Source organism: Syngnathoides biaculeatus, chromosome 16 (assembly GCF_019802595.1).
Source record: "Syngnathoides biaculeatus isolate LvHL_M chromosome 16, ASM1980259v1, whole genome shotgun sequence".
Lineage (NCBI taxonomy): Eukaryota > Metazoa > Chordata > Actinopteri > Syngnathiformes > Syngnathidae > Syngnathoides > Syngnathoides biaculeatus.
In genome coordinates, this window is record NC_084655.1 from 24132965 (window position 1) to 24155325 (window position 22361).

General features: G+C 45.8%; 4 protein-coding genes across 8 annotated transcripts; 3 read left to right on the plus strand and 1 right to left on the minus strand.

Moving 5' to 3' along the window:
* The first annotated feature begins 1349 nt into the window (after positions 1-1349).
* cldnk (claudin k) lies at positions 1350-4395 on the plus strand. The gene has a single exon (XM_061845370.1). It carries the CDS (start codon positions 1350-1352, stop codon positions 1995-1997), a length of 648 nt encoding a protein of 215 aa, XP_061701354.1. The 3' UTR covers positions 1998-4395.
* A 141-nt stretch (positions 4396-4536) lies between these two features.
* On the plus strand, positions 4537-15524 carry hgs (hepatocyte growth factor-regulated tyrosine kinase substrate). Of its 5 annotated transcripts, none has more exons than XM_061845362.1 (20): positions 4537-4725; positions 6182-6266; positions 6346-6421; positions 6571-6663; positions 7193-7316; positions 7502-7554; positions 8150-8218; positions 8361-8485; positions 9296-9407; positions 9501-9599; positions 9691-9786; positions 9869-9907; positions 10696-10863; positions 10954-11167; positions 11243-11415; positions 11978-12118; positions 12337-12520; positions 12592-12728; positions 12831-13013; positions 14555-15524. In XM_061845362.1, exons 1-20 carry the CDS (start codon positions 4689-4691, stop codon positions 14681-14683), a joined length of 2337 nt encoding a protein of 778 aa, XP_061701346.1. In that variant the 5' UTR covers positions 4537-4688; the 3' UTR covers positions 14684-15524. The 5 variants fall into 5 exon arrangements, with proteins under 5 accessions (XP_061701346.1, XP_061701347.1, XP_061701349.1 ...); XM_061845363.1 differs by having other exon boundaries at positions 10957-11167; XM_061845365.1 differs by having other exon boundaries at positions 9323-9407.
* A 44-nt stretch (positions 15525-15568) lies between these two features.
* zgc:103625 (methyltransferase-like 26 B) lies at positions 15569-17813 on the minus strand. Its single transcript, XM_061845373.1, has 6 exons — positions 16940-17813; positions 16676-16838; positions 16520-16579; positions 16374-16439; positions 15974-15975; positions 15569-15734 (listed from the first exon to the last, which is right to left on the minus strand). The coding sequence occupies exons 1-6, from the start codon at positions 17137-17139 to the stop codon at positions 15608-15610; spliced, it is 618 nt and encodes a 205-aa protein (XP_061701357.1). The 5' UTR covers positions 17140-17813; the 3' UTR covers positions 15569-15607.
* A 193-nt stretch (positions 17814-18006) lies between these two features.
* mrpl12 (mitochondrial ribosomal protein L12) lies at positions 18007-21969 on the plus strand. Its single transcript, XM_061845372.1, has 5 exons — positions 18007-18216; positions 19531-19741; positions 19826-19900; positions 20456-20590; positions 21616-21969. The coding sequence occupies exons 1-5, from the start codon at positions 18158-18160 to the stop codon at positions 21730-21732; spliced, it is 597 nt and encodes a 198-aa protein (XP_061701356.1). The 5' UTR covers positions 18007-18157; the 3' UTR covers positions 21733-21969.
* Positions 21970-22361: the final 392 nt, after the last annotated feature.

Below are 22361 nucleotides of genomic sequence, written 5' to 3' on the forward strand. Positions count from 1 at the left end.
CTGAGGACAGGGAGAGTCCAGTTCAAGGTAAATGATTTGAGTTTTGGGGTGGAATCACAAGGAAAACAACTTTCTAGTCACAGAAATGTGCTCTCTGCTGCTGTCTTTATGCATAGCGGTGGCGTCCAAAGTTTTCCACTGAGAGGAAACACTGTGTGCAGGGGCCATCTTGACATTCTTCATCTTTTTTTGTTTATCGCACATGTGAAAACCAGCCTGATGTAGGTTGAGATGTGTTCAGAAGTTAAAGCTATTAAAAAAGAAAAACAACCCCAGCTTTGTTTTTAGGTGGTGCAGCAAATTTGTATGACGCGTATTAATATTCCAAGTTTTCAACTGCGCTTTTTTACAGCCCTAATGTAAGAGTAGAACGCTCCACCTGATTGGATCCACTTGCTTTCATATTCATCTTTTGGATATGCCTGAATTCATGAACAGTTCCCCAAAATAAATGAATTAATAATGAAGGAAGTTATCATCATCCCCATCCAGAGCTTAACCATCGGAGATATATTCTTTGTTCCCCAAAGTCGCTTTTGACAGTGACAGTAACTTATTAATCAGTATTCAAAGACTTGTGCTGATATTATTCGGAATTTTGATTCCCAGGAGTAGTCAAATGTGGCTAGTGACGTGGTTCTCGTTGAGACCCACTCCAAAAAAAAAAAAAAAAAAAAAAAAGCTCCATGAAAGCTCGCTTGTATCCCTACACGAGCGGCTTGGTGCTTTTTCTGAGATTAGCCTCTTAGCTCGACACCCACAGCCGCCGCCGCCTGTCAAAGAAGGCCTTTCTCTGAGCGACACCCTGGAATCCACCAAACACGGGCCCCGATCCAAATAGTTATGGTAACCATGTGCTTGGTTAGATACAACAATCATTTCCATCCACGGGTGAACTGAATCCAACAGTGGATGTAAAAAGTCTTCACGCTCCTGCTCAAATGTCGTGTGTTTATGATCCAAAAAATAAAATAAACTAAGACCAAGAGAAATCATTTCAAAGTTTTTCCACTTTTAATATGAAAACCAAAACCAAATTGAAATAAACGACCATTTTCTGCTGTCGTTGGTTACGTCGCACCACAACAAAATCTCTCCAGCATGTCGGAAAATATTTGTAGGCCCGGAATTCCGACCCCAACCCCCCTCTGCACCTTGCTCGGAAGGTCATGACATGTCATCAAAACAATCTTTTTTGCTCGTCTTCTGGTCTGTAGATCAGCCGTCCTGGTTTAAGCTGAGAACCGTCCTCATCTGTAGACAAAGCAGCCAGACTGAAAGGACGACATTCAACAAAGAGAGACTTTTTTTTTTTTTCCCCCCCCTGAAAACCTTGGCATTCCAACGACATGGCGACCACGGGCATGCAGCTGGTAGGCCTCATCATGTCCATCCTGGGCTGGGTGGCCGGGGCGGTGGTGATCCTGATCCCTCTGTGGCGAGTCACCGCCTTCATCGGCAACAACTTGGTGACCGCTCAGATCATCTGGGAAGGCCTGTGGATGAACTGCATCGTGCAGAGCACGGGTCAGATCCAGTGCAAGGTCTACGACAGCATGCTGGCGCTGCCCAGCGACATGCAGGCTGCCCGGGGCCTCACGGTGCTCTCCGTCATGCTGTGCGCTGTGGCCCTGGCGCTGGGCGTGCTCGGGGCTAAGTGCACCAAGTGCGTGGGCATCAACAGCCTCAAGGCGCGCATCGCCCGTATCTCGGGGGTGCTCTTCGCCGTCTCCGGCTTCCTCTTCCTGGTGCCCGTCTGTTGGACCGCCCACTCCATCATCAGGGATTTCTACGACCCGCACGTGGCCGCCCCGCACAAGCGGGAACTTGGCCCGGGCCTCTACATCGGCTGGGGGGCCTCGGCGTTGCTCCTGGTCGGCGGCTCGCTGCTGTACGCGGGCTCCAGTCCGCCCGGCATGCCCGGCTCGCCCACCTTCAGCAGCGGAGAAAGCAGTCCTCGCCGGGCACCCGCATCTCAGGTTAAAGGCTACGTCTAACATGGCCAACTGCGACACCCCCCCACTAACTGACGATGAGCCTGTTTCAGCCTCATCTTGATATTTAATGTTGTTAAGCAGGCTTCGAGAAAATGGAACTCCACGCGTGATTAAATAATCCTTTCTTCTACGTTTGTCATTGTAAAATACAATAAAAAAAATTTGCTCTTTACTCATGTAAAACACGTTTTTTTCCACCCACCCGGTTTTGCAAACGGTTTGGGTTTCCCTGAGAAATGTCCCGGTTGCTGGCCTTGGGTGAGGTGGGCTTCACCCTGGACTAGTCGATAGCCAATTGCGAGCCGTAGACAAACAAACACTCCCAATCACACCTACGGACATTTGAGAATCTGGGGGAAGAAGTCTGAGTAGCCGCAGGGGGAAAAAAAACATCAACAAATAAAAACAGAATCAGAACTCAGACCAACAAAAGTGTGTCAGTGCAACTGTCGAGCAACTGACAAAGCAGTAAATACATGCATTGAATCACAAATCCAAAGTACACTTTGGTAATGTGGTGGAAAAAAAAACAACAACGGGACGGTTAAGTAGCTCCCAAATTATTGAATTTAACTCTCTGGGTGAACCCAAAACTTTTGAACATTTGTTTTGCTCATTTCTAGTGAAGAACACGCTGGCTTTGGACCAGTTTTCAGAACAATGGAACAATGAGCGTATGCGCCTCCCGGTACAGAAAGTTGAAAAATATACTCTCTAATTTCCATGGCACATTCGCCTTTCAAAATGAAAAGCCTCGTTTTTTCCATCACAATAACAGCATCTGGAATAACACTTGAACTTGATGATGCGCCTCAATAACAATGAGTGCCAGTGATCCGGGTGCCAGGTTGCGACTCAAACGCGACTGACGTCAGCCCCTGAACAAAGCTGATTGAGGCTCACTGCCGAGTACAGTAAGGCAGGCCCTGTACAATTGAGCCATATTTCAACTGACAAAGGCCGTGAAGGGTTTGCTCATGAACAGACGCGAAGGCCAGAGAGCACACTCGACCTCAGCACAATAAGTAGTGCCAAACTCAATTGATTATCATTGTGAAGTGGTAGTTTACATTATTTCGACAAAATTTTAATTCAACGGGGGCTGAGTAATGACGATATAGCCTAACCCTCACGCTAAACCCTTCGTTAGCAGGACTGAACGAATCCTATCCTGCAATGCAGTCGGAAGAACCTGAACGTGGGCCTTTCCGATGGCGATCTTAAATTCCGCCCCCCTTAGCCACGTCCCACAAGCTTCCAAAACGGCGACTGAACAGAACAGGTTTGAAGTTGATTTTCTATCGCGTATTCCAGATAATATTGCCGTATGTTTTTTTGCCAAATTCGTCAGAGTTGTCCAAGAGAGTTCAACGGAGAGGTCTCAACTATTTCACGCAAGGATATGTACACGGAATTAAGATTTTGGACGGAGCGGGACGCAATATCAGAGTTACAGCGAAATGTCGCCGATTGATGCAAGAAAGTTTGACGCCTCACAAACTTCATATTGAAATCCAACAGGATAAAATAGTGGAATCGTACTGCGAGTCTAAAGCAAGGTGAGTACTTTATACTTGGAAAGATCACGAGTAATGTCACTGTAGTCTTTACAAGTGGGTTAGTTTTGATTTTCTACATGTAAACAATGGTGATTAACTTAGTCAGTACGGTAGTCACCAGATGAAAAAATTTGACTTGACTCGGAATCAAACCCAGTGCTCTGTCTTAAAAGTCTGATGTGAGCCAAATGGGCAAATCGACATTTCTCTTGCATGACGCGGCGCATTTACGTATGCCTAACCCGACTTTTCGGCATAAAACATGGCACACTTCATTCAGCAGGTCAGCGATACGCTAGCAAAGTGAAAGTTGTTCTCCTGCAGTGCATTAAGCACTGATAATAATTCAATCAAACTCAGATAAGATACGTCTCCCTCACTTACCTTCAAACATACAGCCTTGTGTTTGTCGATATTGTCCAAATTTAGTTGTACGTGCGCTCTTCCGCGAGCCTTGATCACTTGGTCAACTGTGTTTTAGGCTTTTGGAAAATGAATCGAGCGGGCCCCTCGTAAGCTAGCAGAATCGCACGTTCCCCAAACGCATCTGAGGACCATTTTCTTCGTAGCATGAACTTTTCCAAGCGCACGCAACTGACAACCAGCATTGGTTGCTTGTGGGACAACATGGCGGCAGGGGCGTGTCAAGCCAGGGGTTAAGACAATGCGGCTATATGATTGGGTATTATTGTACGAGTGATTGACAGGTCGGAAAGGTCCATTTGATTTAATTTACAAATTCATTTTATGGAGGGCAGGGGGGGGCTAAAAAAGGGGTGTATGGTTAACTTATACAGATATAAACTAGTTTATATGCATCCCATTAAGGCTACAGATCCAGAGTTTCTCCGTTTTCGTCAGTATCTAATTTCAAATGTCCCGTATGGATGAATGGATTATGGATAGATGAGTGTTTTTGATTGACGCTGGAGGGCGCCACCCTCTTTGGTGCGGTGACGTTTTCCCCACCGGAAGTGCGAAGTGGGAAACAACGCACAGCTGTGCGTTCTGTTCCGTGGCTACTTGACGCTAGCGGTTAGCTACTCGGCTAAAACGGGGTAAATAACAACGGACGGCGAGTTCGGGGGAGAAACGCACGCCTCGACAAGGACTTTCCGACTTTCAGTCAAGCATGGGGAAAGGCGGAGGCACATTCGAGAGGCTTCTGGGTAAGCTACGAAGATGAAGCGGTCGTGGTATTTGTGTTTTAACAGTGCATTGCTCCGAGCTGAGGCCAAAGCTAATTTTAGCCTGCCGCTAACAAAATTGGCCGATGATGACGAAGGGCAATGTTCGCAACCGGCGATACAATCCCAGATTGCTGTTTAAATGGCCGTTGCGCAAGAATGATTCCGTCATTTTTCAAATGAGTTCTGAGCATCTTGACATTTTAACTGAGCACATACACAATATTCGTTTTACTAATATTACTAATAAACAAACGTCGACATGACGATAGAAAAATTGCGAAACACCGACCATGTCACATTTGCCTTGTTTCCAAGGCTTTGTGGACTAAACGGCTTCAGAGTCACTATAATAATTTTAATACTGCTATACCTCTATTGTGTGTATATATATATATATATATATATATATATATATATATATATATATATATATATACACACACACACAATACAATACCTCTATCAATTCCGATAAGGTGATGATATTTACAAACGCTCTTCTCGTGCTTCTAGATCTGATTGTCTGTTAGTGGATCGGTCACGGTTAGTGACACCATAAGGACTAAAAAAATACAGTTGTTTAGTAGACCTAAGTGCTAATAAAAACGAGGGGGCTGGGGGGGGTGTTTGTCTACAGAGTACATTTATTTTAGGAGCTACTGCAACATTAGTGTGATTAGAAACTACCTGAATCATGATTCAAATAAATGTTATTGAATGTAAATATTGATTAAAAACAAAGTTCTTAAACATTAAATGTAAATGTATTGAAGTTTAGTTAAATTCAACTGAATATGAACTTAAATATTTCTTTCACATATCAGTAGTAGGAGGCTGTTCACCACAAGTAGTACTCGTACAATACTTTAGAAATCATTGGTCTGTTTACTTTATTTTTCAATACTGTAGCTATAATTTATCAGTGAATACATCACTCTCAGTCAAACAACCGCTTCCTTTGCTTATTAGCCATTTGCAGAAAACTAAAGTAAAATTAATCATTGTCTTTTTGTTTGTTAAAACAAAAAGATCATAAATATCGTCCATTCTATATACAGAACCTTCCGTTTAACGTGTTAGATAAAATCACAAGGGATTATAATAAGCATTTTGCTTAGAGAAAAAAAATACTTAACAATACATTTGTGGAAGTGTCTGTTGAATCCTCTCCATCCACAAATGCAATAAATGTAAGTAGTTTTCCGTAAAGCCAATCATTACATATCTAAAGTGGATATTAAAAGAAGTCTACACACCCCTCCTCAAATGGGTTTTGGAGGTTTTTCTCATCGGTCCTAATTTCCAATTACTTGAGCTGATCGGGGCAGCCCTAGTACCTACATCACTAATTTTCAAGCAGGGTGGAATCGTATTAAATATCATTAACACCCACCTTCATCCTGTGAGCTCCCATTTCTGTGCAATATTTTTGCAGACAAGGCCACCAGTCAGCTCCTGCTGGAAACCGACTGGGAATCCATCCTGCAGATCTGCGACCTCATTCGACAAGGGGACACCCAGTATGTCACTGTAACTTGACAGTTTTATTGTCTTCATCTTTTATTTTATCAATTTACTTATTTGTTTGTTTCCCAAAAGGGCTAAATACGCAATTGGCGCTATTAAGAAGAAGCTGAATGACAAAAATCCACACGTGGCCCTCTATGCACTTGAGGTAAAGTGTTTCCGATTTTCGTTCACGTTGACTGTGAAACGATTGCACCTTTGTAATATGTGAACACCTCACACTCTGTTACTGGCAATGGTGCAACCGATGGTGCGTTACGAGAAGAAAAAAGTAAACAACAGTTCCTTCCTCTTCAGGTCCTCGAGTCTGTGGTAAAGAACTGCGGGCAGACAGTTCACGATGAGGTGGCAAGTAAACAGACCATGGAAGAGTTGAAGGATCTGATCAAGGTGACGTCTAATTCTGTGCATACTTGGAATATACCGTGTACCTTTTCCATCAAATGCGTGTGATCTTAGCCTAGCTTGAAACTCCTCCTAGCTTGCAAACGGTGTGAAGGGGCAAACAGTGGATGTTCTCATACTGGTGTCAGTCACGTGACCCACGTCCCCCCCCCCCCCCCCCGTCCCAACTGTTTGGTGCGCCCTTATTATGTGACAACGGAACATTTCTAAGTAACGTAACATTACAAACTATCATGCAAGTGCAATGAGACCATTCCAATAGGACTAGACGTAACTTAAATTGAGGGAAAACTTCTCAACATTTGAAGACCTGATAGAGACAAAATGTGACCCCCCCCTCCCACTTCAAATCAGGATGCTTTCAACCAAATGCTCTCTGCGTGTGAAATTGATTTGTGAGTAGATTGTGTAGAAGTGTCACCATTGTATTGAACAGACGGACCCCTTTTGCGCCGTTTCACTGTGCGTAACATTTTTATTTATTTATTTTTTAATGTAATTTTTGTCTCACCAGAAACAGACGGAACCAAATGTCCGCAGCAAAATCCTTTACTTAATCCAAGCCTGGGCCCACGCCTTCCGCAACGAGCCCAAGTACAAAGTGGTGCAGGACACCTATCAGATCATGAAAGTGGAAGGTAAGTGGCCATGTTTGTGTTTCTCATATCCGCACCATGTCATGCTATAAATGTAAAAAGAACATAAATTCATCCTCTTGAGGCGTTTCTCAGAATCGTAGCAAGCAGATGATGTCGCGATCGCTGTGGAATGTTGGATTTTTGATGAATGTGCAGTGTGTGTGATCGGCATTCTTCATCTGCAGGTCACGTGTTCCCGGAGTTTAAGGAAAGCGATGCAATGTTTGCGGCGGAACGAGTAAGATTTTATAGATTTTGGGTCATATGTATTTATCATATACACAGAACTCTGCAAAAGTCTGAGGCTTGCACTGTTTTTTTTTGTATATATATTTATATAATGAACTCTTCACGGCATTAATTTTGACACTTTGTTTTTTGAGTTACTTGTCGCTATTTTTTTTTTTTTTTTTTTTTGCCAAATTTTGAGGTCCAAGTAAACTTTGGTTACGTCGATGTTTGGTTGAAGTGGGGAAAAAAATTCAGCAAACAGCCACGCCCCTTAAAGGCAAACATTTAACACAAATACAGTACCAGTCTTTCTATCGCATAACCAATTTTTTTCATACAGTTATTGTTCATTGTTTATAACACAATTTTTTTATTTATTTATTTTTTTTATTTTTTTTTGTCGTGGTGGGTTGGTGCCAGAATGGATTAAAGGCATTTCGATTCATTCACCAGTACATTGCCGAAACTTGGTCATGGACCGAATTGAACTATTACGTTAAAGCGGCATCGTATTTATTGTCTTGGTCCTGTAAAAGAAGCGACAAAGCTCCATGTCGTTTTGTGACATGACGCAAGCCACGTGTGTGATTTTCTCCATTCAGGCCCCAGACTGGGTTGACGCTGAGGATTGCCACCGGTGCAGAGTCCAATTTGGAGTGATGACAAGAAAGGTAGGCGGGGCGTGCCTGGAAATAGGATACGTGGTCATTCCCGCAGTTCATTCAGTCATCGGCGCCTGCAATCTGAGCGTTATTTTTATGGCCCACGTGCCGAGCCTGACCCGGATTGCGATCTCTCGTTTCCTTTTCCAAGCACCACTGTCGAGCCTGCGGGCAGATCTTCTGCGGCAAGTGTTCCTCGAAGTACTCCACCATTCCCAAGTTTGGAATCGAGAAGGAAGTGCGTGTGTGCGAGCCCTGTTTTGAGCTGCTGAACAAGTGAGTCCCCTGAATATTTAAACGCAGTAAAAACACGTCGTCATTCTTGTCTACTAGCTGGCAGTACAGGTGCACAATTGACTTCTGTTCTTATGCTAGTAGGTTAGCTTTCTTGTGCTGCGTGACCACCGCATATTCCGACGTCACTGTGAAAACTATCCAATTGCGCACTGTGCTTCACCTCCAAGTGTAATTAGTAAACCGAAGACCCTGCTAGTAGATTAGCGTGAGGAAAAATATTATGATGTCCAGCGGGACTGGACTGTGGCACCCATTAGCAAGTGTTGTAGTTAGCAGTCGTCATACTGAGCTGAAATTATAATGCATGTGTTGGTCTTCTTTACGTTCTATTAAGAAACGTTATTACGTTATGTTTTGATCTTCTTCTTCTTTTCCTTTCGGCTTGTCCCGTTAAGGGTCACCACAGCGTGTCATCTTTTTCCATCTTAGCCTATCTGTATCTGTATGTTTTGATAAAGTCCAATTGTGGGGAGCTATTTTTATTATTTAAAGAAAATCACATTCTAAGCATTTTCTGGAGGCTGGGGGAGTGGCGTCTGGAACGGAATAGGATTTTTAATTATTTCAATGTGAAAAATTGGAATTATACGTCAAGGCACTGCTTTATTGGAAACACATAAATCAGGGCAGCTTTTCATTGGCTGGTTTTCCACGATTTCATTTCACGTTGCTGCCGTGCGTTATGTCAGCTGACGTTGCGCTACACTTCAGATGTTGACTGCAGTGTCTCACTTCCTGTGCTGATTCACGAGGTTGTCTGTCCTCCCCCTGACCCCTCCCCCTCACCAGCCACCCTTCCCTCTCTCCTCCGCTCAGGAAAGCCGAGAGCAAGCCGGCGTCCACCGGCGCCGCCGAGCTGCCGCCGGAGTACCTCACCAGCCCGCTTTCCCAGCAGTCACAGGTAGAGGTTTCGTAATTGACGCCCACGCGAGTCAATTAGTTAACAGGAACTGCGAAGTGTGCACAATTTCACACGTTTCCTTTTCTTGTCCAGATGCCTCCAAAAAGAGACGAGGCAGCGTTGCAGGAGGAGGAGGAGCTGCAGCTGGCCATCGCCCTCTCCCAAAGCGAGGCCGAGGAGAAAGAGCGAATGGTAGCGACGCGTCGCCGTGCACGTACTTGGACGCGTTTACAGCCTGATTATGGACAACGGCGTCCTAACAAAGCTGAGTGTGCGATTGCAGAGGCAGAAGAACTCGTACACCGTGTATCCCAAGGCGGAGCCCACCCCGGTCACCTCCTCGGCACCCCCAGTCAGTACCCTGTACACATCCCCTGTGGTAAGACGTCCGTCACAGCCGTACCTTGATAAGCCCCTCTGGGTCGTCTGTTTACTGACTTAATATGAATGCTACGCTCTAGAATTCGTCTGCTCCGTCAGCTGAAGAAGTCGACCCTGAGGTAAAGTCACGTTTCTTTCTTGTTTTCTTCATCCTGTAGTACCTTGGCTTATGGGCGCCTCAACTTTCAACACTTTCTGCCCTTTATTGCACACAACAGTGTGTGGTTAAAATATAGTGGATTCCTCTGTGTGGTTTATACCCCACATATTCAATTGTTTATTATTATTTTTTTTGTCCAGTGCAATTGTAATGTGTGTGATATAACTGCATGCGTGCCCTGCGACTGACTGACGACCAGTTCAGGGTGTAGTCTGCCTTTCGCTCGAAGTTAGTTGGGATAGGCTCCAGCACTCCCCCAACCATTGTGAGGATAAGCGGCTTAGAAAATGATTGGATTTTTACAGTTCAATGCTGTTGTTTTTTTTTTTTTTTTAATCTTAAAATAATAATCTTTTTTTTTTTTTAAGGGGCTGTAACTGAGTAATGGCATTCCAATGAATTTCAATGGTGAAATTAGATTTAATATACTCGTATATTTCCAAAAACATGCAACATTAATTGGAGCCTCTAAATTGCCCCTAGGTGTGATTGTGAGGGCGACTGTTGTTTGTTTCTCTGTGCCCTGCGATTGGGTGGCAACCAGTTCAGGGTGTACCCCGCCTCCTGTCCGTTGACAGCTGGGATAGCCTCCAGCAATCCCCACGCCCCTCGTGAGGATAAGCGGCGTAGAAATGGATACTAGTAAAATGAGTTCCAAGCCTGATCGCGGAACAAATTAAACTGGTCCAGGTGTTGGTAAACCACCTCTGTCTTCCCACGGGCGCTTACTTTGTGACATGGTTGCAGCTGGCCCGTTACCTCAATAGAACCTACTGGGAGAAGAAGCAGGAGGAGGCCCGCAAGAGCCCCACGCCCTCGGCGCCGGCCCCCGTGCCGTTGGCAGAGCCCCCGCCGCCGTCAGTCAGTCAGCCCGTAGACGCCCACGTCCCCATGCAGCCCGTCAGCATAGTGGAGGTATGCGCACGTGGGACGGCGTACAGCAGGCGTCCTGGCCGTTTTTGTTTTTGACATTTCTCTTAACCTGCCCAATATGGCCGCCTCCAGCAGCAGTACCAGAACGGCGAGTCGGAGGAGAACCACGAGCAGTTCCTGAAGGCCCTGCAGAACGCCGTGACCACTTTCCTGAACCGCATGAAGAGCAACCACATGCGCGGGCGCAGCATCACAAACGACAGCGCCGTCCTGTCCCTCTTCCAGTCCATCAACAACATGCACCCGCAGCTGCTGGACATCCTTAACCAGCTCGACGAGAAGCGACGTGAGTCATCTTGGAGGTTTTTTGGGATGGGTGGGGGCGGCGTGTCCAATGTAAAACAATCTGCGGCGTCTGCAGTGTACTACGAGGGGCTGCAGGACAAGCTGGCTCAAGTGCGCGACGCTCGGGCGGCCCTCAACGCCCTTCGTGACGAGCACAGGGAGAAGCTGCGTCGTGCCGCCGAGGAGGCAGAGAGGCAGAGGCAGATCCAGCTGGCGCAAAAACTGGAGATCATGCGGCAGAAGAAGCAGGTACTGGAAACAGTTGTTGGATTGGTCACAAGGGATTTGGGATGAAGCAAAAAGCATGTGAGTGAAGTGCAGTCTTTCGTAGAAACTCGTGACCTTGAGGAGTTGCAGACTTGACATTTTATGCAGTGTTTCCTCCGGTGTCAAAAACTCACAAGTATAATGTTTGTAACATCCAGTCCCGGGTGGGGACAAAACAGGTTGAGATAAATTAGAATATTGCATTTACATTACATACGTTATGTACATTTATTTGCAATGTGAGCAAGAAAACGATAGCGATTGTAAATTGGGGAAACTAGCAGTCACTATTGAAAATCACTACGTTGAACTTTGTTCAATTTTGCAAATAAATGTAATTTATCTTGGCGTTAATACTGTAGCAAATAAAACGAATGCAAACCCTTTCCGGAAGGGAGGAACGGTGACATTTGCTGTTGTGCATTTTGGATTTTTATCCAGTTTTTCAGAATGATGACATTACTGACACTTAGCTCACTTGTCCAATCATGTTTGGGAGGAAAATGAAACTTAAAAAGCAAAGCCCACGTTTTTGTGACTGTAGGAGTATCTGGAAATGCAACGGCAGCTGGCAATCCAGCGTCTGCAGGAGCAGGAGAAGGAGCGCCAGCTGCGTCTGGAGCAGCAGAAACACACCATCCAGATGAGAGCTCAGATGCCCGCTTTCGCTCTGCCCTACGCACAGGTCAACACACACACACACTGAATTCCCATTTATTTTCTAGACGTAAGGCTCCGTCCTTAATTTTTTCGCTGTCGAACAAATGTAGGACGGTCATTTCTCTTTGCGGAAATGAATGGGAGACTCCCGTTAACGTCTTCCATTTCAACTGAAAAATGTTCAACCCAAGCTGATGATTTTTGTCCAAAGAAAATCCCCAAAGTTTCCGTGGTCTTCTACAGATGCAGTCTTTGCCCCCCAACGTAGCCGGCGGGGTGGTGTACCAGCCCGGGGCTCCGCCCACTTACCCGGGCACCTTCAGTCCAGCCAACTCGGTGGAGGGTTCGCCCATGCACAACATCTACATGGGTCAGCCGGGCCCGGGTGGCGCGCCGCAGTACCAGGCCATGCCCGCCCCTGCCGCAGGTAGCCCCGGGTGTCACTTTTCAACTCGGCTTGATTTGTTTTCTTAGCGATTTTGTCTTCTGCGTGTATAGATCCCAATATGGTGAACGCATACATGTATCAACCCGCTGGCAGCAACGGCCAGCCCGCTCCGCCTCCTGGTCAGGCCCCGCCGACCACCAGTACGCCCTACTCCAACTACCAGCCCACGCCCACGCAAAGCTACCAGGTCTCGGGAGTTGAAGTCGCGGCTGTGTGATTGAAATCAAATCAAAAGATAAATCGCTAGTAAGTGACGTGTTCTCTCTCTCTCGCTTTTCCTCCTTCGCAGAATGTGGCATCGCAGGCCCAGAGCTTACCCACCATGTCCCAAGCCGGCCACACCAACGGCATGGGCTACATGGGCTACCCGCCCTACGGCATGCAGAACATGATCTCGGCACTTCCGGGGCAGGACCCCAACCTGGCCGGCCAACAGCCGTACATGTCCGGCCAGCAGCCCATGTACCAACAGGTCACTTGCTCCTTACCGCTAGTTTCCTTTTCAAAGCGCGATACGAAGAGACGAAACCATGTGAAAAGTTCCAATTATTGTGACCAAAATCATTATGATTGGAGAGATTTATCTTGCTGGTGCACACTTTGAAGACAACAGAAAATGTCATTTAAAATGTTCATTCCAAAGGCGGTGAAACTTGCATACGCTTTTTAATGATGCATCAAACGTGTTGTTTTTGTTGTTGTTTATTTCCTGAAAATGGTGATTTTTGGCGTTACGGGCTGTCGTGTCTACCTATGACGACAAAGACAAATGCGCAGCATCCGTGGCACGCCAGCGCCAACGGATAGGCTGACGGATCGTTGCCGACGGCCTCTCGAAATGGCTTCCGCTCACCTTATCCCCTTCCTGAACAATCGCCCCATGTCAATAAAAAAAATAACACGGTGCAGAAAACTTTACACGGAATGTTTCTGTTGCGGTGTGTCGATACCGTTGGTTTCTGCTGGGCCAGGAGTGCCAATCCCTTCTCTAATATTTGATAGTCTCTAGTGCAGGGGGGCTCAATGCTTCGATCGCAATCGACTGGTCGATGGCAGTACGGCGTGCCCAAAAAAAAAAAAAAAAGTCAGCCAATGTTCCCTCCTAACTACGGAGTCTCTTCGTTGCACACACGCAAAAAAAATAATCCAATGCAAATTGGAAGTATAACATCCAGCTAGCTGGTTGTTCCATCCAATGGCACAATTCACATATGTACTATAAAAAAATGAAAAGAAGAGGCCACTGGTTTCTTTTAGGCAGCACACGGATCTTTATCAAACAACGACTGCTTTTTCGCTAGTTTACCTGACGCCCCCAAATGTTACAGTACTTACGCAGCCCGTCAATGTGTTTTATAATAACCGCGTCCACCACCGCTGCTTTAGTTAGCAACACAGTCTGGCCAACGTAGAGCAAAGACGAGCAAGACATGCTGCTTATGTTTACTTTTGATATTAATGGAGAAAGTTAAAAAAGAAATGCTATTGTTTTAAGATGCAATGGCTGTCGGAATATGTGAATAATCAAAGAAAAAGTGGGGAATTTGGACGAGAATTTGTCGTTTCCGAGTGGGGAAAGGTCTGGTCTAAAGCCGAAGTAGAAAGTGCAGGATGAGATGGTGTGTCATTTTCATATTTCAACTTGGCACAGCCTGATCCAGAATGCAAGCACAGACAATACAGTGCACAAAAAGCTGTATTTTAAATATAGGAGGCGACATAACGTTAACCTTAAAACGGTACCGTCGTTGAGCCCGGCTGCTGCTTGACAAGTAGATCCTTGGGTTAAAAAAAAAAAAAAAGTCTGGGTACCCCTGCTCTGTTGACAAACATTCTGTTACCGAGCTAACTTAGAATTTAGCGCCTTCTATTTGGAATATCAGTTAATCGGACACTCAATGTGCCGTACTTCTTCGTCCTTGGTGTAGACTGTTTTAGCAAGTTATTGGGGGATAGTTTTCAATTTTGAGCACAATTTTTCAATGTTTTTTTTTTTTTCCCCCCCTGCTCTAGGTGCCTCCCCCTGGTGGCCCGCAGCAAGCGCCCCAGCAGCAGCAGCAGCAGCAGCAGCCGCCGTCGCAGCAGGCCCCGGCCCAGGTGGTCCCCGGCAGTGCGGAGGCGCAGCTCATCTCTTTCGACTGAAAGCTGCCGCCGCTGGCTTGTGATCGGGTCTCACACACTACTACTACTCCCCCCCCCCCGTCTCCCCGTCGGTGTCAGAGCGCCACCTCACCGTCATGTCGTGGCGATGTCAACTAACGTGATGATCTTGACTTTAGCGTGGAACTGGGGTGAGCTAACACACATCTCGTTACCGGTTCCTTGTAGTTCCTCCCTCACAAATAGTCTCTTATCAATGTATTAAGAAAATACTAATTACATTGGCGGGAGAAGACTTAAATGCAAAAAAAATATATATACATATAAGCATGTTAATTTTTAATTCGAGAGTGGAGCCTGAACATTTTTTTACTGAGAGGTGTGAATAGAATTTTGCTTGTGTTCAATGAGAGGAAGGAATGAAGAGCACGAGCACGTCGTCATGATCACAGCCTCACATTCCAATTTGTCGGCGCCGTCGTCTTCGTCATCCACGCTAACTGGCATCGCGTCTTTTCTTTTGGGTTTTTCCCTCATCGCACGATTAGCTGCAAGGAGATTCACGCTTGAGCCACCGAAGCCAAATCATTTATTTAATGCTTGTCGCATCAGCGCATCTGGCGTCGTTCCGCGCACGAGGACGAGTGGCAACGCTTTTCGCCACCGCCGCATGTTCCGCGAATCAGCTCTCGAAACTTTGTGGTCCTTCTTTGCTCTGTCACAGCCATGTGTCGGGCTCGCAAGTCATTTTAAATTGATATTTAATAACCGGTTCTTATTGTCCGCTTGCTCCATTCTTTTTGCTCTGACATGGGGCTTAAGAACAAAACATTTGGATCTGTGCACTTTTATTTCTTGTCAATAAAGAGTACAGTGATGCACACGTCTATATTTTTCTGAAGATGAGACATTTGTAGTATTCTCCACCTGTATGACAAAAGACAGTCATTTTTTTTTTTTTTTGTGTCACAATTTTATTTTATTTTTTTTTAAACCAGCGTGTGCGAGTTTAACCATCCTCTCCATGCGCATCCCGTTTCCGTAGGCCAGCTGTCGGAGCACGTCCACGTCCGGAAGTCCCCACTCGGGATTCCTGAATGACATACGGTTGCATTTATTATACGAGACCTCCAGCTCACGCCAATTACGTGTTACGTTGTACAGTTTTGTCCATGTCAATGTTAAGTTATTAATTCAGTTTATGCCGAAAGAGTTGAGAGGCACAAAATTGCACATAATGACACTTGCAAGGTTAATAATATATCATCCGTCTATTTTGGTTGCCTTTGGCCTTTACAGATTCTATTCATTGTCACGAAAATTTCTGAAAACATCTCAAAACATATTTTACCACATTTTAATAAATCTTTTTAAAAAATACATTTGCCTTATCAAGGCATTGAAAAAACTTTAAATGACAATTTTTGTATTGTGCAATAAGTTACATGAACCAAAGATATAAAATATTTCAAAACTAGTAATGTATTAAATGTAATGACCAAAATGCACATTTGGAATGAGAAAAGGAATATTAAGATTTAAATTGATGCCATTTGAAACTTCATTTAAAGCTCATTTCCCATTAGTTTGCATTTCACTACATTAAACAATTTTTTTTTTAACTTTCAAAATGCTTTATTTTTCAATTTGCCCTAAGTAGGAGCCCTTGTATTATTTTGAATTATTACCGGGCCCACTCAAACGTGTTGCAAATCACCTGCTAAACTTAAACTTTGCGAAGCTCTTCGTGGAGACGTCGGTTGCACGGAGGAGCGATGGTGCCGTTGATGGCGTACGCCTGGGAGGGGAACCAGCAACCACAGAAGTGAATTTGGCTTTGAAAAACCTGCTCGGGAAAGCCCGCCGCGAGATGCGTACCCCGTACGTCACCAAGAGACCGTTAGCCTTGAGGATCTGCCCTGCCCCGTTCAAAACGCCCTTGAAAAGTTAAAAAAAAAAAAAAAAAAACAAAACATGAGAATGCAAAATGTGATTTTTTTTTTTTTTTTTTTTGCCGGAACGGCGAGGGCCTGCCCGTGCTGTCTTGAAGCTGCTGTACTGCAGTAGGTTCACGGCGACAATGACGTCACAGGACCCACGGGGGACCCCTCCCCACTTCTCCCAAGGTTCGCTGGCATCCAGGTGCACAGGTGGCAACACCGTCGTCAGGTTGGTGGCGGCGATGTACGCCCTGATGCTGCGTTGGAGGAATGGGTCCGGCGCCACAAACTCGCGCGTCAAATTGAGTTCTAACCCTAAAGGGTCACAGTCCGCTTCGGGGATCGTCTTTTGTCCTACCTCTGCCGGGCCTCCTCCTGGATGTCCGACGGCTGCCAGGTGACGAAGGGCATCTTCTGGGCGAAACGGACCACGTGCTGCCCGGTTCCGGAGCCCAGCTCCAGGGCGAAGAGCTGCCGGCCGGGCTGCTCCTCCAGCGCTTCCTGCAGCACCGAGCACACTTGCTCCCAGTTCCTCTCCGCTTGAGGAGACAGCGGCATGACCCGCGGCGGCCGGTGGCTGCCTTCTGCTGGCTTTGAGCCTTTTTCGGACGTCTGACGAGAACGGTAGAAGTAGCGCGTCGAGCCAAGTCCGACGTGAGCGGCGGCAGATGGGATGCCGATTACCCGCTTAACGGGATTCCCTTGTGCCGAAGCATCCGGATGAAACCTTGCACGAGCACGGGAGGCTCCCCCGCGCTAAGAAATTCTGTATCGTCCGAGAAAGCTGACGTTCCACTGCTGCCCATTTGTTCACTAACCACTCCCGCGCCGAGTTTCTCTGCCCATGATGTCATCGGTTAGGCTGGGTGAAGATCCAGAGCCACTCTCGAGCGACAGCCGGCGTACAAAACCTGAAACTATTGAGCAGAGGCACCGCAAAACTTAAAACCTAATGTGGGATATGTCAAATATTCTTCTCAATTGATTAATTTTTTGAACACTTCTTTGAAGTGTGATATTTATATATCTCGTTTACTGGAGTATTTTTTTTTTTTTTTTTACATAACATTTATCTTCATAATCTAAAGACAGCTGACGACTGCCGATGAATGGGTTGATGCAGCCTTTAAAGCCATCTAAATATCATCACTAACAGCAACGAATCAACAGGAGAAGATTTTTGCAAGACAGAGGCAAGTTATTAATGTAAGTTGAAAATAGTAAAAAGTCCAGGACTGAAAATTTATTGACCTAAGTAACCATATTAGGACAACATCCAAATTTCGTATCTATACGTTTATTATTTTTTTTTAAAACGTTACATCAATTTTATGGTCAACAATCTTAGCCGAGCTAAATCTGGCTCCTGTTGCGGGGGGACAAAAAACGCTAAGCAACACCGACCACTTGGTCCAAGCGGTCACCCGTAGTTGTTCGCAATGCATGCCGGGTAGGTCAGCTTCTCCGAGGAGGGCGCCATGTGCTCTTGAGGATCAGCAGCTTGCGGAAAACAGCGACGAGGCCGCCTCGCGAAGAGCCAACACCGGGACTCGAAGACTCCGGATCGCCGCCCAGCATGTACTGCACCAGACGCTGCCTCCGAACGGCGCTGCGGGCCGCGACGAGCCTCCGCCGGTAAAGTTTGCATTTCGCACCGCCGGTTTCCCCGCTTCACCTGACGCCGTCCCCTGGGCGGAAGCCATCCGGGCGTTCGGCTTCCGACCCCCGGCTCGTCAAGGGCAGCCGTCCGTCCGTCCGTCCGTCCGGCCTGCCGCCGACGGCGGAGCCTCGGCGTGTCGTTTTCGCAGAAACCGAACCTTACGTCACAAGCTTCGCATTAGCAACCGTTGAGCAACAATGAATGCTAGCACTTGTTAGCATCATTGATTTGTTGTTCGTCTGTTATGCGGCTTCATTCTTCTGCCTTTGCCGTGTCGTTCTGCGAACTTCTGCTCCATTTTGCACGCATTTTGTGTTAGTTTTGCCCTTTTTCCCCCCTGCTGCTGACAGTCAAGGTCACTTGACTGCTTCTTGGGGATGCTAACGTTCTGACACCGCTGTGAAGAAAATGGTAAAAAAAAAAAACACATTTTACGCCATCTTGTGTGTCGCTGAGGTCAGAGAACACAGGTGATAAGTTTTTTTTCTTTCAGTTGATTTATCCGATTGGTCTAAAGGAATCCTGTGACGTCATTGGAAACCTGTCCATAAGGGCAGAGGGTTAGCTGTTACTTTTCGGTTGCTGCCCTTCAGGACTTTAAAATGAAATTAAAACGGTTTAAAAATAAAAGACGGTTATACGTGGTGGGGAACACGTTTTACACAATTTGGGAACACATTTTCAGTCCAGTTGTACGAACGAGTATGTGCATTTTATTATTCTCACAATTTGCTGCGAGCATAGCTCAATAAAATGTTCATGATGTGCATTATTATTAGTAGTAAGTAAATAAGTAGAACTGAACAACTTGCCATAATAGTTCATCACTAGGCAAGTAGAGGGGTATGCAATCCAATTTATTACTCACTAAACCCCTCTCAGCCCACGTCTAACCTATCCACAAATATTTGCAAAAAATGGAAAAAAAAACAACCCTTTATTACTTTTTTTTTTTTTTTTGCTATTTCTGGAACGCCCTAAGATGCCACAAAAACGGTGCCAAAGAACCGGCAAAGGAGGAAAGTAACATTTGGCGTGATTTGTAGATTGGGGCGGAGCCAACTTTAGCCTGGGTCATTGGTTGAAGTCGGGAGAGTTGTCGCATCTGTACAGTATTTTTATTTTTTACGCCCTGAAACCAAATCATCTGTAAGGCGTTTCCTTTCAAGTGGATTGTCATAAGATGGGCTGAAACGATATGACAGTTTTTGTTCTGCTTTGGCCAGTTGTCGGTCCACGGAAGTATTTTGACCGTGTTTTTTTTTTTTTTTTTTTTTTTAAATCCCCAGTCGAGCACTCGAGCAGCAGCAGCAGCCGGCGGCGGCGGCGTGGCGCTCGCTGCGACTCCTCCGGACGAGCGCCGCCGTGCGCTCGGACGCCCTCGTCGCGCCCCCGCTTGACGGCGCCCCCAAAGAGTACTCGCCGAAAATCCAGCAGCTCGTCAGCGACATCGCCAGCCTCACCTTGTTGGAAGTGTCTGACCTCAACGAGCTCCTGAAGGTGACCTTTTGACCTTTTGAACTACCGACCTATCCGAACGAGCGTTCTTGGTCCAACCGAGCCTTTTTCCCCCCAATGCTCCAGAAAACGTTGAACATTAAGGATGTGGCCATGATGCCGATGGGGATGACGGCGGCGTCGGCTGCTCCCGGACCTCAGGTAACAAACAGCAACACCGGAACACTCTCGCTCATAACGTACGTGAAATACGTGAGCATTTAATACAGACCGACTGTAACAGAGTCACGAAAATACTAGTGGTACGTGAAAAATGATTCATAACTTTAAGAAAATTTACACGGGTAGTGCATTTAAGATCGTTCGATGGGCAGCAAGCAACCTGAATACAGTTCAGTTTTATTAAATTTTTAAGTACAACACATTTGCGTTTATTCAGGTACATTTTTTCTTTTTTTTTTTTTTAATGTGGAGACTTTCGATAGCATTTTTTTTTTTCCAGACGAGTACAAGTATTCCCTCTTGAGTATTCACCAATGTCGAGTACCGATACGACTTGTACTTTTTTACATCAAATGTTCAAATCATACATAAAGTAGAATTAGAGTGGCTTAGAATATTAAACATACTTTTAGCCATTAAAATCTGTTTCTTTTTCTCTCATTTTAAACTCTTTTGGACACTGCATATTATTATATAATATACCTGCGGCATTTGTCATTGAGTATTAAAAAAAAAAAATCCAATTTCATTTAGGCCTCGGAAGAGGAAGCGCCGGCGAAGAAAGAGAAGCTTCACTTCACCGTCAAGCTGACGGAGGTCAACGCGGCCGAGAAGGTCAAACTGATCAAGGAGGTCAAGAACTGCATCCAAGGCTTGAACCTGGTCCAGGTAGGACCCCGCAGCAGCAGAACCGGCACGCGTGCGCCACAAGCGCCGGCCGACCCTTCTCAATTGCAGATGGATTTGACCAAATGTTCATTTTTTGCGCGTTTCGGGGAATGAATGTGTGATTTGTGCGCGTGTGCTTTATATAGTGATGTATTTTGGGGGCGGAGCTACATATTTTCCAAACGGAGAAGAAGTAATATTTCGGAGAGGACATTTTGCGTGCTCCGCCGATTAAGGGAGGATATCGATCGCTATCATTTATGTTGTCGTTATTATTTGAATGTTTTATAAATGGGTGGAGAAAAGATCAGAGAAAATTGCCATTTCATGTAATTTTATGGTAAAATACTATCACGATCTATCGTAAAACAAGTGCTGTAATTTCCGGACTACAAGCCGCGACATTTTTTTTCCCACACGCTTTCACCCCTGCGCTTTCTGCGGTGATGCGGATAATTTGTGCATTTTTTTTTTCCCGACGGCCGCAAGGGGGCACTCGAGCGGAAAAGGTAAGAATGAGACCGGTGGAATATACGTGCCGAGGAAGTGACTTTGACCGGCCCAGTTAGCGCTGCGCTAGCATGTTGCTGCTGTGTTACTGATGTGTCTCAGTGATATTTACCCGTTAGCGCTAGCTTTAGCGCCAGGCTAGCGTTCAGCTCTTTCTTTGTAAATATCTCGTGTTCCATTGTGGGCGCTTGCGGCATTTACACAGCTGGCGCGTATGCATGTACCAAATGGTATTTCCTTTACAAATGTACTCGGTGAGGCTTGTAACCAGGTGCGCTCTGTAGGCCCGGAATTACGGTCGTTGCTCATCTTACGCCGCCATTGTTGTTGTTGTTGTTTTTCAACGAAGGCAGTGCTCTTATTTTACATTTTTGTACGACAGCTAATAAGATTCACAAATGATAGAATTTGACTTCTTTTGTCCAGTCGAGCGCGACACAGATTCCGTTCCGTCATTTCCTTTGGGGACCGGAAAACATTTTCCAAACGTGTTCGAATGTTCCGTTCCGGCGCAGGCCAAGAAGCTGGTGGAGTCGCTTCCGCAGGAGATCCGCGCCAACGTTTCCAAGGACGAGGCGGAGAAACTGAAAGCGGCGCTGGAGGCGGCGGGCGGCACCGTGGTCCTGGAGTAGACCCGGACCCAGCCGGTCCTGATTTTCGTCCATTTGATGTTTTTCTTACGCGACAGACAAAAAGGAAAATGGCCTCCCCTCATCTCGAGTCTCTCTTCAGCGCCGGGCCGGAACAAGTCAGACTGAACTTTTTACAAAGAAACGCCCGACCCGACCGCCCCCCCGCTGGTTGTGCCGAGGGCGAGGTTGAGTTCTCGTTTACTGGAGGAATTGTTGTCATTAAAAGACGAAATATGACCTCGTTGTCCTTTGATGAGAACGTGCACGGCCACAACATTAGGTACACCTCCCCGGCCCGATGAGACGACGTTCAAACCGTTTGCGGTTTCAAATGTTAGCTCATCTCGGACCCTGAAATCTTTGAACAAAAAAAAAAAATGATACTACATAAAATGCAAATGGAGGAAATTGTTTAGTTTATCAGGATAGATTTTTAAAAAAATGTTTAAGAGGAAAAATCCATATTTAGGACCATTGTGATTTGGCAGCGGTAAGAGGGTAAGCAGCTCATATTATGGATGGATTTGTAGTTTCATACTTAAAGGTTTCAAGTCCCAAGTTTAATACCATTTGGTACACATTTTCTGAAATAGAATTTGAGAGATATATTTAAAATATTTGAGCATGTA